We start from the raw sequence: 19,676 nt of genomic DNA, 5'->3' as shown, positions 1-19,676 counted from the left end.
GTAGATGTCTCTATCAGAAACAACAAATACATAATCTTTCTCACATGAATGTTTATGTTTTTCCAAGAGGTGTTGAAGCAGCACGTCAGGTAAGGTCAAAGGTAATCTAATGCACAATTTCTTTTTATGTTTAACACATACAAACTACAAACAAGTAACAACAATTTTAACACCTAATGTACTAACTAGCAATTTTAACCAAAGTCGTTATAATCTTCCCCATAGTACACCTAAAATACTGCATGTGGAAAATATGTTTTTGCACTGGTAAACAAAATGATCTACATGCTTTTCTCCATTAATTAGTGTGTACATCTTTTGCTGCACACCGTTACACTTCAATATGGTGCATACTAACCCTAATCAATGTAGGGAGAAAAAGACATCTGTCAATGGCAGTGGAGAAAGTACTCAATCATTTAATTCTCCTAAAATGAACTTATTCAAGTTAATTGAAGATGTTTCAGAGGTCCTAAGTATTATGTCACCAGGTAAAATATACACATAGAGAGATCCAGCAATAACATTCTTCATGCTTACCAACTCCTCCTTCTTCATGTGCTCTATCAGCTCCTGCAGTTTCTCTTCAACAGAACTGGATGTCACTACGTCATACAGACTGCTATAAATACCATTAAAGTTCACTGGGAAAGAAGAGCAAAGACAACCATTGAAAAGTGGAGAAAGGTATGGACGGCAACATTGCCATCTAAATGTACATGAAAAATAATTTTCTAAAGTATATCCAGTAAATTACAAGCAAGAAGAAGCAAATTACTAATGGTTTACAAAAACCTCAAAACCATTCTTTCCCTTTCATGTATTTTCTCTTTTTATACTGTTCCCCGAGACCATGAATTCTCAGGGTCAACATGTACTCAAAAAGTATAGAACAGAACAGAACTGTGAAATTACGAGTTAGGTCTCTGCATGTATAAAACATTAAAGTACCATTGACCTTCATTTGATCTTCGACAGGCTTCAAAGTGTGATTAACAGGCAACCCTTTTTTAATTTGATCAAGTAGTTTGTCATCTTACTAATGCTCCAGCACTGATTGAACTCATTTCGATTATACCAGTCAACACAGCTTTCGCATCGCAGACTAAAGAACAAGTTACTTACCTTCGGTTACAATATATCTGTAAGAGGCATATTAGCTATAGATTCCTTACCTTAGAATTACCCCAGGCGTCAGACTGGATCCGGAGAAATTTTTTCGTAGCAGTACCCTTACACGTCGATAGGTGGCATTGTTAGACTTCGCGTCAATCGTCGTGTTCGCCGGAATGACGTTGCAATGTCTACTTAGACGCCGCCCCTGGGCGCTGACATCAGTTCTGACACGACTTTCCACGCCAGAAGCACAGAGCCATGCAAGACACTGACCACTGGTGCACGTAACTAGGGCCCTGGAAGGGAGTCCCTATCCCTAGAAGTAAGTTCGCAAAACTAGGAGGATGGGTGAGGCGGTAAGGAATCTATAACTAATATATGTCTCTTACAGATATATTGTTACCGAAGGTAAGTAACTTGTTCATCTGAAAAAGAGACTATTAGTTACAGATTCCTTTCCTTAGAATAGATACCCCGGCAATACCAATCCCGGAGGTGGGTCTGCAAACCAAGTTCACATCAGAAAGTCCTGGAGAACAGAGTCGCCCAAAAAAGCCGTCTCACCGGACTTGGCTGTCTAGGCAGTAATGCCTTGTAAAAGTGTTCAAGGATACCCACGTGGCAGCTGGCAGATGTCAATTAATGGCAGGCAGTCCTACTAGGGGTTCCTTTTTAGCTACAGAAATAGTAGATCTTAATGCACAGGACAACTCGAGAGATGGTACGTTTGTGCACTGTCCGACCCTTCTTGGCACCAACATAACCACGAAGAGTTGATTGTCCACCCGGAATTCTTTAGTGCGGTCAAAGTAGAAAGACAGCGCACGTTTTGGGTCCAGACAGTGGAGTCTCTCCTCCTCTTTAGAGGGATGCGGAGGTGGAAAGAAGGTGGGTTATGTGACGGTTTGACCTATGTAGAAAAAGCTGAGCACTTTAGGCAGAAAAGAAGGCCTAGTACAGAGGACAACTTTGTCCAGATTGACAGAAAGAAAAGGAGCCTTTGCAAATAAGGCATGAAGTTCACTCACCCTGCGAGCAGAGGTGATGGCAAGCAAGAAAGCAGTTTTTAAAGTAAGGAGTCGAAGAGGACAATTATGTAGTGGCTCAAAGGGAACACACAAATAAGAAAAGTGAGAGCAAGATTCAAGTCCTACTGGGGCATTACGAAGGGAGAAGGAGGGAAGAGATGAGTAATGCCCTTCAGAAATCGATTAACAATAGTGGACTTAAAAAGGGAAGGCTGATCAGGAAGGCGAAGAAAGGCTGAAATGGCCGAAAGATAACCTTTATGAGTGACTAGAGCAAAGCCCTGCTGGGCCAAAGAAAGAATAAAGAGAACCCCTGAAAGGGGGCAGAAAGAGGATCCACAGCCTTTGCTGTGAACTATGCCACAAATTTGTTCCATCTACAGGTGTATATTGTTTTAGTGGAGGGACGCCTGGCTGCCAAGATTACATTAAAGACTTCGGAAGGCAGGGCGAAAGCTCTCAACTGTCGCCACTTAATCTCCACGCAAGGAGGTGGAGGCTGGACATGTTCAGGTGGAGGACCGTCCTCTGATGCTGCAACAAAAGATCCTCCCGAAGAGGCAGTCTGATCGGAGGATCGATGGCCATGCTCAAGAGCTCAGGGTACCAGACTCTTCGTACCCAGTCCGGAGCCACAAGAATGACTTGGGCCCGGTCACGCTTCATCTTCTTCAGCACTCTGGGTAGAAGTGGTGCAAGCGGAAAGGCGTACAGGAGGCTGCAACTCCACCCGCAACAAAAAACTTTGCCTAGCTAGTGCTGCCTTTGAAATTCCAACGCTCAGAACTGCTGATATTCTGCTTCTCTTCGGTGGTGAATACATCTAACCAAGGCTCTCCCCACTGCTGAAAAAGTTCTTGCACCACCTCCAAGTGAAGACGCCATTTGTGACCCATCATGCACCGGCGGCTGAGCTTGTCTACTCTGGCATTCAGAGAACCACCAGGTGTTGAGCCACCAGAGACATGCCCTGATGTTCCACCCATGTTCAAAGACGTAGAGCCTCTTAACATAGGGTCCACGACCCAACCCCGCCTTGTTTGTGCAGTACCACATGGTGTTGGCCTTCAGAGGAAGACGGATCGCCCAGAGCTCCAAAAGGTTGATATGGAGCCCAGACTCCGCCAGAGACCTGAGACTGCTGATCTCCGCCTCTTCCATGTGGCCACCCCATCTCAGGAGTGACGTCACTACTGTGGAGTCTGGTTGGGGAAGGGAGACAGATCTGCCGTTGACGCATGAATATGCTACTTACCAGTATGCATCTGTTCTTGGCATGTAGGGCTGCTAACATTCATATCTAGTGCATAGATCGCCGCCTCGTGTTGGGTCCGGATGATTGCACCTTGTTGTCCTGGAAGAGTCTTCGAAGTATCACGAGATAGGTGGCTCCTCCCCTGGACTACAGTGCGCATGGGCATTGACTCCATCCCCAGATTGTTTTTAGCCATTGTGTAGAGATGGAGTGAAATAGTGTAAATGATGTCCATGCTAATGATTGAATGCGAGAAATTACCTGCAGCCGCTACGGGCGCCGGGGAGGAGGGCGGGCGATATGAATGTTAGCAGCCATACATGCCAAGAACAGATGCGTACTGGTAAGTAGCATATTCAGTTCGAGGCATGTGGGCTGCTAAATTCATATCTAGTGCATAGAATACATAGCAGTCCCTCCATTAACGGCGGCCGCCCGTGCCAGCTGCAGAAGTTTGAAAGAGAGTTTTAAGAACAGCCTGACCTACAGCTGCCTGCTGTTTGGAATGCACATCTACACAGTAGTGTTTAGTAAAGGTGTGTGGTGTAATCCACGTGGCTGCTCTACAAATATCTTCTAAAGGAATATTACCTAGGAAAGCCATGGAGGCCCCTAACTTGCGTGTGGAGTGGGCCCTGGGGGACCGTTAAAGTGCGCTTAGCCTTGTGGTAGCAAATCTGAATACACTTAACGATCCACCTGGCTATTCCTGCCTTGGAAATGGGGTTGCCTTTGTGCTGGGCTGAGAAGGCAACAAATAGCTGTTGTGTCTTCCTAAAGCTTTTGGTCCTGTCAATGTAGTACAGTAATGCTCGTTTGACATCAAGCGTGTGGAGCATTCTTTCTGCTACTGTTTCAGGGTTTTGAAAGAATGTTGGTAGTTCAATGGTTTGATTGACATGAAACTGCGACACCACCTTAGGGAGAAACTTAGGGTTAGTGCGCAGCACTACCCTGTTAGGATGAATTTGAATAAATGGCTCTTGTATTGTGAGCGCTTGTAGCTCACTAACACGCCGTAGCGACGTGATGGCAATGAGAAAAGCCACTTTCCATGTCAAGAACTGAATCTCACAGGAGTGTAGAGGCTCAAACGGTGGTCCCAATAACCTGGTGAGGACCACATTGAGGTTCCACACAGGAGCTGGAGGGGTCCTGGGGGGGATGACTCGTTTCAGCCCTTCCAGGAATGCTTTGATGGCAGGCACCCTGAAAACTGAGAGGTGCTGCCTATTTTGGAGATAAGCCGCTATGGCGGATAAGTGTATCCGAATGGAAGCATACGCCAGATTACATTTGTAAAGATGTAACAAATAGCAGATGATATTAGGAATGGATGCATCTAGCGGGTTGATATGATGTTCTGTACAGAAAATGACAAACCGCTTCCATTTTGCTGCATAACAAGCTCTGGTTGTTGGCCTTCTTGCCTCCCGGATGATGTCCATGCATTCCGGGGGCAAATCAAGGTAGCCAAACTCTAAGACCTCAGGAGCCAGATCGCTAGGTTCAGCTGTTGCGGATCTGGGTGCTGAATGTCGCCATGGTTCTGCGTCAAGAGCTTGGGTGTGAGGCGCAGCCTTTGATGCGGTACCACGGAGAGTTCCAGAAAAGTGGTGCACCATGGCTGGCGTGCCCACGTTGGAGCAACCAGGATGAGTGTCATCGAGTGTTGCAGCAGCTTCCGTGCCACCAGCGGTATGAGAGGTGCTGGGGGAAAAGCGTACGCAAATTTGCCTGACCAGTTCATCCATATCGCATTGCCCTGCGATTGTGGGTGTGGGAACCTGGCGGCTAAGCTTGGGCATTTTGCGTTCTCCCTTGTGGCAAACAGGTCTATCTCTGGATGACCCCAATGCTGGAAGTACGGGTGGAGTACTGATGGATGTAGCTCCCACTCGTGCATTTGGTGGCTGTACCTGCTGAGCAGATCCGCCATCTGATTGTCCACGCCCGGGAGGTGTTCTGCCATGAGGAAGATGTTCCTCTGAATGGCCCACTTCCACATGCCCTGAGCCAGATGAGACAACTGTGGAGAGTGTGCCTCCCTGCTTTTGGATATAGTACATTGCCGTCATGTTGTCCGTCCGGATCAACACGACCTTGTTGCACAGATGTCCTTTGAAGGACTTCAGTGCCATGAAGATTGCCATCAGTTCTAAGTAGTTGATGTGCATCTTCTTCTGCTGTGTCGACCATAGCCCCTGCACTGTGTAGTGGAGTACATGCGCTCCCCAACCCAGGAGAGATGCGTCCGTTGTCAGGATAATTTGTGGCACAGGCTCCTGGAACGGTCGGCCCTTGCAAAGGTTGTGTGGAGTCAACCAATGCAGAGAGTTGTATGCCCGACCAGTCACCAACACTAGGTCTTTCAACTGCCCTTGAGCCTGAGTCCACTGGCGTGCCAAGCATTCCTGTAGCGGACGCATATGCAACCTCGCGTGCGGGACTATGAAGATGCAGGAGGCCATCATGCCTATCAACTGCATAAACACTCTCGCAGGGGGTGAGTGCTGCGGTCCGAACCTCTGTATCAGCGACTGGATGTTGTTGATCCTCGCTGGGTTCGGCTGAGCTGTAGCAGCCAGAGTATTTATAGTCGCGCCCAAATACTGCCGCACATGGGCTGGCTGAAGGTGCGACTTTGGATAGTTGAGCGAAAACCCCAGACTGTGAAGAAGGTGAATAGTGCGGGACATGTCTGCGGCGCACTGCTGTGCCGACTTGGCTTGAACGAGCCAGTCGTCCAGGTAAGGGTAGACATGTATGTTCTGTCTCCTGAGGTGCGCCGCCACCGTTGCCAGACACTTTGTGAACACTCTGGGAGCAGTGGTCACACCGAAGGGTAGGACCCAAAACTGGTAATGCCTGTTTAGAATGGTGAACCGGAGGTATTTTTTGTGGGATGGATGGAGTGGTACGTGAAAATAAGCATCCTTGAGGTCCAAGGTTGCGAGAAAGTCTCCCTGGTTTAACAGTGGAAGAACTTGCTGCAGAGTTAACATGTGGAAGTGTTCTGAAAGAATATACATGTTGAGGGGGCGTAAGTCCAGAATGGGTCTGAGTGAGCCGTCCTTCTTTGGGATTAAGAAGTACAGGGAGTAAACCCCTGTGCCTTGTTCCTCCAGTGGCACGAGCTCTATTGCGCCTTTTTGCAGCATCACAAGAACCTCTTGCTGCAATAAGTGCAAGTGCTCTGCCGACATAGGACGTTGTCTTGGGGGTATGTTGGGTGGAGTGGACGTTAACTCCAAACAATAGCCGAACTGGATAAGTTTCCTTACCCACCTATCTGTGGTGATGGACTTCCAGACTGGCAGGAACTGCTGGAGTCTCCCCCCGACAGGTGTTGGATGGTCGGGGGGCAGTGACAGGAAGTCACTGTTTGTTGGCGGCAGAGGAACGGGAACTGTTGTTGCCTCTGCCCCTGCCGTTGGCGTTGTTTCCTCTGTAACCTCCTCTACCCTGTTTGGTGTATGAGGAATGTGCCCCACTTTTACTGAATTGCGCCTGTTGTGCCAAGTGTCCTCTGGTAACACCTCGAGTGCCTTAGCGACGAAAAGTGCTCCCTCTGTATTGCTGAGACTGAAGTGCACCCATGGATTTAGCCGTCTTAGTATCTTTTTTAATTTTTTCTTGGGTGGAGTACACCTCAGGGCCAAATAGTCTGTCTGGATTAACGGTCTGGTTGAGGATAGTAGTCTGTATCTCTGGCTTGAACCCTGAGATGCGGAGCCATGCTTGACGCGTAACATCACACTAGTATTTATCGCTCTTGCTGCCGTATCCGCAACGTCGAGCGCACATCTAATTGCAGCTTTGGAGATGAGCTTAGCTTCTTGGATAAGCATCTCAGCTCCTTCTTTAAACTCGTCTGGAAGGTGTTGTAAAAGCTGCTCTAAGGTGTCATAGTGTGCCCTGTCGTATCTGGCCAGCAGAGCTTGTGTGTTGGATATGCGCCAGATGTTGGCTGCCTGCGCTGCCACCCTTTTCCCCGATGCCTCCAGCACTTTAGACTCTTTGTCCGGGGGAGGAGCTTCACCTGTTGTTTGTGAGTTCGCCTTTTTGCGAGCATTAGAGACCACCAAAGAGTCCAGAGGCAACTGGCCCAGTATGTAAGTTGGGTCCCCAGGTGCCGGTCTGTATTTTTTTTCTATTCTAGGGTTTACAACCTGTGCCCTTGTAGTTTCCTTGAAAATGTCTGTGGCATGCTTAAGAACACCCTTAAGCATTGGAAGTGTTTTTACGATTTTCTCAGCAGCAGAGAAAGTGTCAAATAGAAAGTCAACGTCCACAGGGTCAGCATGCATTTCCACCTTATGGTTTGCAGCTGCCCTTTCAATTAAGGCATTGAACGCCGCAGAATCTTCTGTAGGAGAAGGCTTTGCGCCAAAAGCTTGTGGGTCATGGACAGTTTGTTGGTCCCCTTGATCACCTGAGGCTAACCACGAGTCCTGTTGCTCATCAGGGTCTGTGTTTTCGGGAAAAGTATACTCCTCGTCCTGATCACCTGGATCTCCATCTGAGCAAGTGGGTGAAGGCGATGGGCTCCTTGCAGGATGCAGAGGAATGCGCTCAACAAGTTCCGGCGTCTCTGGCGCTGGCCTTTTCTTTTTCAGAGGGATTACAAACGACTCCAAAGGCTGTGAAGTAATTTTCCTCTTATAGAGCGTCAATTTTCCCGTGTCGGCGTCGATATACTGTTTCGACTGCTCTTCTAATAAGGGTTGTCGACTCAAACTGCCACTCAGCTGAGTATGCCCAACCCCTTCTGAGTCCTTAGGCACCGACCGTGGTGAAAAGGCCTTTGGCACCACTTTGGGTGGTAGAGTAAAGAGGAGCGGCTTGGAGGTCTTCTTCGGTGCCGCTACCGGAGTAGGTACCGAGGGTGTCTTCGGCACCGACGTCAGCTCTTTCTCCCGAATCCGTTTGAGGGAGTCTGCCACTTGCTTTGTAAAAGAAGCGGACGGTCTCGTCGACCCGACTGAGGACCTCGATCCACCCCCAGGGGAAGACTGGAGGGTCAATGAATCCATGTTCTTTGCTGGAGGCGCAGACGTAGTCTCGACAACTGCGCGGCCACCGCCATCAACGGCCCCATGCGTCGACGTCGATGGCTTCGGATCGGCGGACTTTCCCTTCGGCGTTGTGGCTCCAGACTTTGGCTCGGTGCCCTTTGCCGATTTGGCCTCGACGGCTGGTTTGCCTGTAGATGCGGTAGGCTTGACCGCTGACGGCTCGACGGCCGACTTCGACTTCGACTCGACCACCTTACTGGAGTGCTGGGCGACTGCTTTCGAGCTTGGCTCTCTGACCACCTTAGACGCTTTAGCCAGTTCGACAGCCTTCTTCGGCTTCGAGGGCTCCGACGACGACGCCGTCAATGGCGTCTTCGGTTTCGGCGCTGCGTTGGCCATCTTAGATTTGGTCGATCCCGAAGGTTTCACTTTCGGTTTCGATTTAGGCAATGGCGGCTCCGTAGTGGTGTCCGTAGCCGGGCCAGGAGGCGGGGCCGAGGAGCGAGGTGTAGGGTCGTGGGTAAGGCCTTGTGGCGATCCCGTGACCTGAGCCTTTGTAATAGTTTATTAAGGGCATAGCTCATCCTCCGAGCTATCTTCCACGGCCCCAAAAGGTTCTTCGTAGTCCCCTACCTCCTTGACGTCTTCCTCGAGGTCTTGGTATTCTCCGTAGTCGGCCTCGACTTCCATCGATGGAGGTGAAATCTGCAGGTGAAGTTCTTGCTCGCCTGCGTCGGGGCTGTCGAAGATGTCCACTGGTGCTGGTGCCGATCGCTGGGCCTCGAGGCGCGCCACGCGCCGAAGCTTGATCGTCTTCTTCGATCGAAACCTGGAACAGGCCATACAGCTGGCCTCGTTGTGGTCAGGCGATAAGCACTTGTTGCCCACAGGGTGCACGTCGATGTGTGGGTACTTAGAACCACACACGGGGCAGTACTTGAACGGAATCCGTTCCATTGTAGAATCGTCAGGGTCTTGCTGCGTCGACAGGGCCTCTATGACCGAAGAGTCACCCGACTCCTCCAATATCCGACTCGACGAGCCGGAGTATACACGAGGCCGAACGCGAACAATACCGACGAAGTAAGGAAAGCCTTTTGGCCTTTAAGAAGTTGTTTTATCGATTCCGAACAGAAGACGTCGAAATCACATCCGAACCCAATGGCGGAAAAAAACAATCTGGGGATGGAGTCAATGCCCATGCGCACTGTAGTCCAGGGGAGGAGCCACCTATCTCGTGATACTTCGAAGACTCTTCCAGGACAACAAGGTGCAATCATCCGGACCCAACACTAGGCGGCGATCTATGCACTAGATATGAATTTAGCAGCCCACATGTCTCGAACATCCTGGTTTGTGAGCCACCACTGCAACTGACTTGCAGCCCCCTCGAGATCTGGACTGCATCGAAAAGATTTCCCTGATGCTGCGCCCACTGGAACTTCAGGTCCCACTGCAGAGCCTGCATATGCCATCTGACATGATCTACCAGCAGGATACAGGAGCCCATGAGGTCATGAGGTAGGGTCGTTCTCACCGAGACCCGAGATAAAGGCTGAGACATCGGTATCATAGCCCGAATATCCCGGACTCGCTGCTCGGGAGGATAAGCCCAAAACTGCACTGTATCCAGATCTGCTCCGATGAAAAGGAGCTTCTGAGAGGGAATCAGGTGTGACTTTGGTCCATTGATAATAAACCACAGCGAATGCAGGAGGTCCGCCGTAGTCTAGAGGTGGGAGACAACTACCTAGGGCAAGCCCGCCTTCAGCAGCCAGTTGTCGAGATAAGGGAAGCCTGGAATCCCTGATCTGCGCAGATGAGATGTGACCACCGCTATCACTTTCGTGAACACGTGAGGGTCGCTGGTGAGGCCAAAGGGGAGCACGGTAAACTGAAAATGCTTGTGGCCTACCATGTACCATAGGTAATGCCGGTGGGCAGGCAGGACGGGGATGTGAAAATAAGCGTCCTGCAAGACCAACAGTACCAGCCAGTCTCCAGGGTCTAGGGCAGACCAGACCTGAGCTAAAATTAGCATTTTGAACTTCTCCTTGCGGAGGAAGCGGTTGACGTCCCTGAGGTCAAAGATAGGATGCAGGATTTTGTCTTTCTTGGGTACCAGGAAGTAGCGGGAATAGCAACCACAACCTACTTCTGGCACAAGGATACATTCGATGGCACTCTTGGACAAGAGTGCCATAACTTCCTGCCGGAGAAGAGCCAGTTGATCCTTCGACATGCAATAGAGTCTAGGTGGCATGGAGGGAGGGGTAGTCTCAGGGGAGTAGCCTATTTGCAAAACCCACCTGTCCGGCGTGATGGTGCGCCAGTGGGGGAGGAGATGGCGAATCCCGCCACCCATTGGCAACTGGTGGCCCTGCAAAGTCGGACTAGAAAGGTTTGGAGGTTGCTGCAGAGGGGGCACTGTTGTACTGCACATTCAACAAACAATTAGGAAGGGTCTAAGGGCAAGTTTACCGACCGACCAGATATAAGCCCCGAACTCAATATACAACAACAAATAATATCTGGGGGTCTGAGAGCAAGTCTGTAAGTCAAGCAAAAAGGACCACTATACCAAAAACATGCAAAACAGTATCAGTGAGAGAGAGTAGGTAATTGCAGGCCAAGTCAGGGCTCAAGAGTATGTGGAGAAAAATATTGTTCCCATCAGAAGCCACACTGTACCGCCCTTGTTGTCATCATTTGGGTTCTCCTTACCCAGGAGACATAACGGCCAGTAAGTTGTTACCGTGACCGAAATGTGGTGTGAGGGCAGAACCGATCTAGATCCAAGCCTGGATACATCGGGGCCCTGCAGAGCCGGGGCCGGAGCCGCCGGCATCCAAGGCCTACGGCCCCCAGCCGAGTCTGTGGGGCCCGAAGCATGCCTGTGGAGTCGGGCTGCCCAAAAATGCTGTGCATCGCTTAGAAGAACTGAGGAAGCTGGGCAGGGGACGCTTCGGCTCTGGGAAAGGAGTAAAAAGCACAGAGTCATCCCAGCGGGCTCCAAAAATGGAGCCGGAGAGCGATGACGATCCGGGTCCCGCATTGCGTCGGTCAACGGACGGGGAGAAGGCAAAGAGTGATGGTGCTGCTTCGCCTTCTTCTTGTGCTTCGACTTATGAGTGCGAAGACTTTAATGACGAATGGTGATGGCTCCGCGACCTTCCCCCTCGATCGAGACCTCGAGCTGTGCGAAGCAGACTTCCGGGCCTCCAAGAGCTTTCGGGACCACTCCTGCAAAGTCTTCGGGTTCTGGGCCCGGCAGTCAGAGCACGGCCTCGGGTTGTGGTCGCACTCCAGGCACCAAAGGCACACAAGGTGAGGATAGGTCACAGACATACACTTGTGATAGGAGTCACAAGGTGTGAAGCCAGGTCGACGGTTAGACATCCCTTGTGCACCATGAGTCGAGAGACTCAAAATGTTGTTGACAAAAGTCGATAAAGAATTAGTCAAAAAGTGACTGAGGGCACTGCTCTCAACGGATCTGCGCTGGCTGGCACGGAAAAGAACTGACATCAGCGCGCAGGAGCGGTATCTAAGTAGACACTGCAACGTCATTTCCGCGACCTTGATGCCGACGGCGGACGTGAAGTCGACCGACGCCACCTATCGACTCGCAAGGGTACTGCTAATATGATAAAATTACTACGTATCCAGTTCGACACCTGGGGGTAATTCTAAGGTAAGGAATCTATAACTAAAAGTCAGAAATGCAAAGAGAAATCAAATGTATCATGCTATAATCCAGCCACAAATGCTGGGACCATACGAGTGCCAAGGCTATCTAGCAAACGCAGCAGATGCACTACATAAGACATAGGTTTCTGAATTACTTTAACAAGATTAGAAGCAGTCCTCTTTTTTTTTTACACAACAGTTTTTAGTACTATCTACACAATATTTATATACAGTGAGCTTATTTAGGCCTAATTTTTGTTGCAGAGAACAAATAATGAAAAGAATATTAATAAACAGAAAATAATTGCATCAATTATTATGACAATGAAAACACTCCGAGAGTCATCTTAAACAAAATAGCTCTTTAATTTAAATATATAAACTATACCTTCTTTATCAGTGTAATTGCACTTATTGAAGATGCCCTCTGGAAGCGTTTTCTTCAGATCCGAAATATTCATGATATATTTAATTTCGAGCATATCTGACCTATTAAGACCAAGAGAATCGGGTAAAAAGGAATGCAATCATAGGAGTAAGTGGTAACATTTAACATACCCCAAAACCAACAACCCAACCATGTATAAGAAAAAAGCAGGCCACACTAAAAAGCAATGATTATCCTGGCCATGAATGAAAAGGTGAGATCTTGGATAAAGCAGAGGAGGCACTCAGAAGTATTCTCTCCTCTTCCTTCTAAAGATGCTTTCATTTTTACAGCCCCCACAGAGGTCTGCCCCAGTGATCAGATATAGTCTCATTGTTGTCTTGTCAGAAGCCAAGAGAAACCCAAATGCCACTACCTGACGTCATGACCTCATTCCACACACAATCATGAACATTTGGTTATGTGATGACGGCAAGAATAGTGCCTCCTTAGATAAATGGTTGATTTAGAGTTAGCAACCTGGCACGCAATGTAATTGCTAGATGGCAGCTTGTGGTCCCTCATCCTAGCTGACCCTTCTCCCCGTTGGACCTGCTCCTCCCTTATGCTGGGTGCCACCTATCGCGCTGCAACCTGGGTCCCTTCTCAGGAGGCTTTCTCCCACAGAATGCTGGGAGAATCACGGCTAGTTGGATGAACACCAGGGAACATTTTGGGCTCAAAAGTTCTGGTAGGATCAATCCAATATGTCAATAAACCTTTTTTCACATAGTGCAGATGCATAACACCATTCGGTCCTGAAGAAAGCTTGGACAAATTGTCCGCACAAGCTGAAACATGTCGACCCCCATGCACTACGCCATGATATAGCTATTCTTTAAAGCTATAGGCGTTGTTTTTACTCTTGACCCTGGACCATACTTAATAAACATATTTTTTGTCACAGGAGCCAATTTTACTCACACTTGTTTTCTTTTTCTCTGTCTTACGAGCACTGCACTCCATCGGTCCTACCTTTGATGTACTGTGGTTCAGAAAAGTACCTTCCAAAACCTATCTCCGCATCATTACCAGGTGCGTTGGGAGAAATTCAGGTTTATGGCATGCATCCCACATGACGAAACTCCGCCAATAATGGTGGGCTGATGGGAATTTTTTCTAACCCAGTATTATCATTGTGGTGACATGTTGGTCTGACGGCTTCTTTAGGCACGACACAACACGTAGACAAACAATTGGACCAGGTAACTCTTGTTTGTTTCTCAGTCTGCCTAGGCTGCCACACAGCAGACATGTTGCTGGACCCCTGCATGGAGAGCCCCCTGTTCTCCTGGGCCTGCAACAATGCACATCCTGGGCGAGGTGCTAGGTCTCCTCCCCCAGGATGGGCAGGGGGAAGCATCGAAGGCATGCCTCCTTTGTGAGCTTCTCCAGGCCACTTGCTGTACTCAGCAACTGGCCCCCACCAGTTCGGACTCCCACTCTGGCGGAAAGACTGGCTGGAAACCCTTCGTGAGGAAAGGGGGTGTGCCAGCCTGTGCCAACTCCACCCCTCAGGTGGGAGAAGCGAGGTGAAGCACAACTCCGGGCTCCAGCCATCTTGAGGATGGGGAGCCCTGCCCAATCAGAGATAGGCTCCTGCCCCCCTCCCACAGGAGAGGAGCAGGATAGGGGGTGTACTCACCCCAGGACAGGGCCCTATTGATCCCTGCCCTTCCCCTACCCATAACGCCCCTAAATTTAGTATTTAGGTGCACCCTGAACCTTCCTTCCTCAGATCTCGATTTCGAAACAAGAATGAAGACCAAGAAGAAGAAGACCTGTTGTGCAGCTGCTAACAAGAGGACGACACCAACTGACTTGGCCCCAGCCCTACAGGCTTGTTGATCCTTGAACCTGCTCCTGCTAAATCCTGGAGTCTCCTGTGGACAGCAACCTCAAGAACCCCAGAGGACCTGCTGGCCTTGATCCTCTTAGAGACTGGGACTCCAACGAGCAGTGGTTCTGCTCAGACAGCAATACCTCTGGTGCCAGCCAGGAACCGCAAATCCAGCCCACTCTGCACCCGCTGAGCCCGGCCTTTGCCCAAGTGGACAAAGACCCAGAGGATGTCCCACCGCCAATTCTGACCTTCAATCCAGTGCCCAAGGACACTCCTCGACGACCCAGATGACGCCTGCAGACTCAGAACCAGGGACCTTTCCAACCGTGACCAGCAGAGGGTAAGATTTCCCGACGTCCAAAGACACCCCTGCACCCGGGGCCCCCCGGCCTCCTGTGCCCAACTCCAGGGTGCCTACCTATCCTCCAAGATCCCAACTTACCCCTCGAAGTGTTGGTCGCTCCAGAAGTTCCTCTGTCCCCGAGCCTGCATCCTTTGTTCCCTTTTCAAGATCTCCGTTGAATAACATTGATCGCCCGACGGCTCAAAAGCACCCTGCACCCAACCGACCGAGTGCCCCTGGCAGTGTAACCTTTGTCCTATCCTACTTCCCATTTGCCCTGAGCAAGTGACCAGGAGCCCAGCTCCCACAGCCGTGTGGTTATGAATCAACAGAAGAGTGACTAAAAAGTAGAGGGATAGTTAATAGCTACCACCAAGCAAAAAAAATTGTTTCAAACAAAGAGCAGTCAAACAGGGTTGCATGCAGAGTGCCACAAGAAGAACCCTCAGGCACCAACAAGACAGTCGGTTGCCATTTGTCTTCATTGGGTTCTTTTAGAAAGTAGTGGTAGAAAAGTTAAAAGTATGGACTACTCCCCAAATTATTTTATTAAGGGGGTAGCTCTAACTTCATTAAAATTCTTGGTAAGAAGAAAGCGGACAGAAATGTGGTTATGTTAGTTTGAACCACCCAGTCCTAAACAAACAAGCATTGGAAATGCAATAGGTCTCGCATTAGGAAAGTTTGAGCTATTGGTATTGTAAATGACACTTTTTTTATTTATGTGTTGGTTTTGAAAGTAGCAAAATTAATAGCTTTGTCAGTTACAATGTCAATAGTTTTAACTTTTGCAAATGTGACACCTATAGCATTTGTAATGCAATGTGTGTTGTATTTACGTGACTTAGATGTATTGATAATACAAATAACAATGGCTTTTAATTTTGCAAATAATTAATACTTAAATAAAAGTTATTGTAATTTATAATGGCAATAGCTTAAACGTTTGTAAATAACTTTTGTGAAGATTATGTTCAGTGTATTTTATTGTGACGACAATCCAAGAACATTGCATTTGCACCTACACACACAGAGCCACACACATGTAGATGTGGTGGTGGTGGATCTGAGGGATATGGTGGTGGTGGATGTGGTGGTGGATGTGGTGGTGGTGGTGGATGTGGTGGTGATGGTGGTGGATGTGGGGGTGGATGTGGTGGTGGATGTGGATGTGGTGGTGGATGTGGGGGTGGTGGTGGATGTGGTGGTGGTGGTGGATGTGGTGGTGGTGGTGGAGGTGGTCGATGTGGTGTTGATGTGGTGGATGTGGTGGTGGTGGATGTGGTGGTTGTGGATGTGTTGAAAGTGGTGGTGTATGTGGTGGTGGAAGTGATGGTGGTGGGTGTGGTGGATGCGGTGGTGGATGTGGTGGTGGTGGTGGATGTGGTGGTGGTGGTGGATGCGGTGGTGGATGCGGTGATGGATGTGGTGGTGGTGATGGATGTGGTGGTGGTGATGGATGTGGTGGTGGTGGTGGATGTGGTGGTGGTGGATGTGGTGGTGGTGGTGGATGTGGTGGTGGTGGTGGATGTGGTGGTGGTGGATGCGGTGGTGGTGGATGCGGTGGTGGTGGATGTGGTGGTGGTGGATGCGTTGGCGGTGGATGTCGTGGTGGATGTGGAGGTGATGGTGGATGTGTTGGTGGATGTGGTGGTGGTGGTGGATGTGGTGGTGATGGTGGATGTGATGGTGGATGTGGTGTTGATGGTGGATGTGGTGGTGGATGCGGTGGTGGTGGTAGTGGTGGATGGGGTGGTGGTGGTAGTGGATGTGGTGGTGGATGTAGTGGTGGTGGGTGTGGTGGTGGTGGTGGATGCGGTGGTAGTGGATGCGGTGGTGGTGGATGCGGTGGTGGTGGATGAGGTGGTGGATGAGGGGTAACTTACTGTTACAACGCAACTTTTACGTCGTAATGCTGTTACAACGCAGCTTTTACAACGCTGGTTCCATTACATCGGATGCTATTACAACGCAGGATTTTACATAGCAGATGCTATTACAACGCATACCATTACATCGTAAGTATTGGTAAGTATATATATTTTTTTAATTTTATTTAATATTATTTAATTTATTTAATTATTATTAATTATAAATAAATATATTTATTTATGTTTTTTAATATTAAAAATTAAATATATTAATTTAAGTAATTTTTAAATTAAGTATGAGTATAGGAGTATATGTTTTGGGGTACTGAGGTATATGTTTTGGGGTATAGGGGTATTTTTAGGTTTTAGGGCAGGGTTTGGGTTTTGGGGTACAGGGGTATTTTTAGGTTTTAGGGCAGGGGTTGGGTTTTGGGGTACAGGGGTGTTCTTAGGTTTTAGGGCAGGGTTTGGGTTTTGGGGTACAGGGGTGTTCTTAGGTTTTAGGGCAGGGTTTGGGTTTTGGGGTACAGGGGTGTTTTTAGGTTTCAGGGCAGGGTTTGGGTTTTGGGGTACAGGGGTGTTTTTAGGTTTTAGGGCAGGGTTTGGGTTTTGGGGTACAGGGGTGTTTTTAGGTTTCAGGGCAGGGTTTGGGTTTTGGGGTACAGGGGTGTTTTTAGGTTTTAGGGCAGGGTTTGGGTTTTGGGGTACAGGGGTGTTTTTAGGTTTTAGGGCAGGGTTTGGGTTTTGGGGTACAGGGGTGTTTTTAGGTTTCAGGGCAGGGTTTGGGTTTTGGGGTACAGGGGTGTTTTTAGGTTTTAGCGCAGGGTTTGGGTTTTGGGGTACAGGGGTGTTTTTAGGTTTCAGGGCAGGGTTTGGGTTTTGGGGTACAGGGGTGTTTTTAGGTTTTAGGGCAGGGTTTGAGTTTTGGGGTACAGGGGTGTTTTTAGGTTTCAGGGCAGGGTTTGGGTTTTGGGGTACAGGGGTGTTTTTAGGTTTTAGGGCAGGGTTTGGGTTTTGGGGTACAGGGGTGTTTTTAGGTTTCAGGGCAGGGTTTGGGTTTTGGGGTACGGGGGTATTTTTAGGTTTTAGGGCTGGGTTTAGGTTTTGGGGTACAGGGGTATTTTTAGGTTTTAGGGCTGGGTTTTGGGGTTCAGGGGTATTTTTAGGGTTTATTTTTTTTAAAGTACGACTTTAAATTAAATTAATTAAATAAATTATAATTAATTAAATTTATTAAATCAAATTAATTACAATTTTAAGATTAATTCAATTATATTAATTCAATTAAATTAATTAAATTTAAATAATTACTATTATAAAATTTATTAAATTAAATTAATAAAATTATATTAATTTAATTAAATTACATTAATTCCCATTTAAAATTAAATTAAAGTTATTTAAATAAATTATATTAATTACATTTATACAATTATTTTAATTATATTAGTAAAATAAAATTAATTAAATTAACTTAATTACATTTTTTTTAAAAAGTTATACTTACCTATACTTACGATGTAATGGTATGCGTTGTAATAGCATCTGCTATGTAATATCCTGCGTTGTAATGGCATCCGATGTAATGGAACCTGCGTTGTAAAAGTTGCGATGTTACAGCATGCGTTGTAAAATAACGCGTTGTAACATCAAAGATCCGGATGAGGTGGTGGATGAGGTGGTGGATGTGGTGGTGGATGTGGTGGTGGTGGATGCAGTGGTGGATGTGGTGGTGGTGGATGTGGTAGTGGTGGATGGGGTGGTGGTTGTAGTGGATGTGGTGGTGGGTGTCGTGGTGGTGGGTGTGGTGGTGGTGGATGCGGTGGTGGTGGATGCGGTGGTGGTGGATGTGGTGGTGGCTGTGGCGGTGGATGTCATGGTGGATGTGGAGGTGATGGTGGATGTTTTGGTGGATGTGGTGGTGGTGGTGGTGGATGTGATGGTGGATGTGGTGTTGATGGTGGATGTGGTGGTGGATGCGGTGGTGGTGGATGGGGTGGTGGTTGTAGTGGATGTGGTGGTGGATGTAGTGGTGGTGGTGGATGTGGTGGTGGGGGATGCGGTGGTGGTGGATGCGGTGATGGTGGATGAGAAGCAGCAGGGGAGGAGTGCTGCTGGCGATTGACTGGCGATTTGATGCGCACAGCAGGCGAGCCCTAAAAAGGCAGGCCAATGACACAGGCTCCTGAAGACATGGACTACTGGCTGAGTCCCGGCAAAAAGCGCCGTGGACGAAACTGTGTGTATATCTCGAGAAGCCAACGAGGCAGCGGAGTGCGTTAATGCACCGGATACAGAAATGAAGGCGCACATAAAAAGGTCACGGTTCTGGTGGTTTTTATGTCACCGCAGTTGTCGTATGCAACCAGCAAGTTTCATATTTATTTTAACCATTACCATGTTGTTCCTTTACCGAGACTTGCTTCGGAGTTAGCAATGCATATTTTATGTTGTAAATGGACCCAAACTGTGTTTTGAACTGATTGCAATAATGCTGATGTTGAGTTTGTATACCCGAAAAAATAAACGAATGAAAACACAATTCCTTCAACAAGCCTGCCTGCTCTTTCTTCAGTAAGAAAGCGCTTAGAGGCGCAGGTGTCCTGGTTTGTTCATGCATGCATTATGCACGTCTCCCAGAAGATTTACACGTTCAGAATACCTTTCATCCGTCCCAGGTGAATAAAATGAGAAGCCAGGGCTCGAATAACAGAAACACCTATTATTGACAGCGGCTAAAAGCCGATAGACCGGACAGCAACCACTATGTTAACAACAAACATTGTAGCCGAAAGCTGAACTCTTTCTGGCAACCAGTATAGAAACAAGCTAGCTTCATAAACACACCAGGAAATACATGGAAGAGTGCCCACTGATGTCACTGGACCAAGATCAGACAGGCAGCTCGAGGGAGCTCCAATGCTCTTCGAGGCAGATGACATCACAGGAAATTATCCCGCCTGACGTTTGACCCACAAAATGTAACCCAAATCAAAAACCATGGCAGATCTATTTTTATAAACAATCTTTATTTCAGGTTCGAAGAAGAGCAACATGTTTAATTGAAAAAAAAAACACCTCACTA

General features: G+C 48.2%; 1 protein-coding gene across 1 annotated transcript in view; it reads right to left on the bottom strand.

The window, feature by feature from the left end:
* TASOR2 (transcription activation suppressor family member 2) overlaps positions 1-19,676 on the bottom strand; it is a 911,282-nt gene that overhangs the window by 742,506 nt on the left and 149,100 nt on the right. The window contains exons 10-11 of the mRNA XM_086918936.1: positions 12,496-12,596; positions 541-644 (exon numbers count right to left, since the gene is read on the bottom strand). Of these exons, the coding sequence (XP_086775062.1) occupies positions 541-644; positions 12,496-12,596 (205 nt within the window). The remainder of the gene's footprint in view (positions 1-540; positions 645-12,495; positions 12,597-19,676) is intronic.

This window comes from Lissotriton vulgaris, chromosome 1_1, assembly GCF_964263255.1.
Source record: "Lissotriton vulgaris chromosome 1_1, aLisVul1.2, whole genome shotgun sequence".
Lineage (NCBI taxonomy): Eukaryota > Metazoa > Chordata > Amphibia > Caudata > Salamandridae > Lissotriton > Lissotriton vulgaris.
The sequence above is the reverse complement of the archived record's forward strand: the minus strand, read 5'-3'. Positions and strand labels throughout refer to the sequence as shown.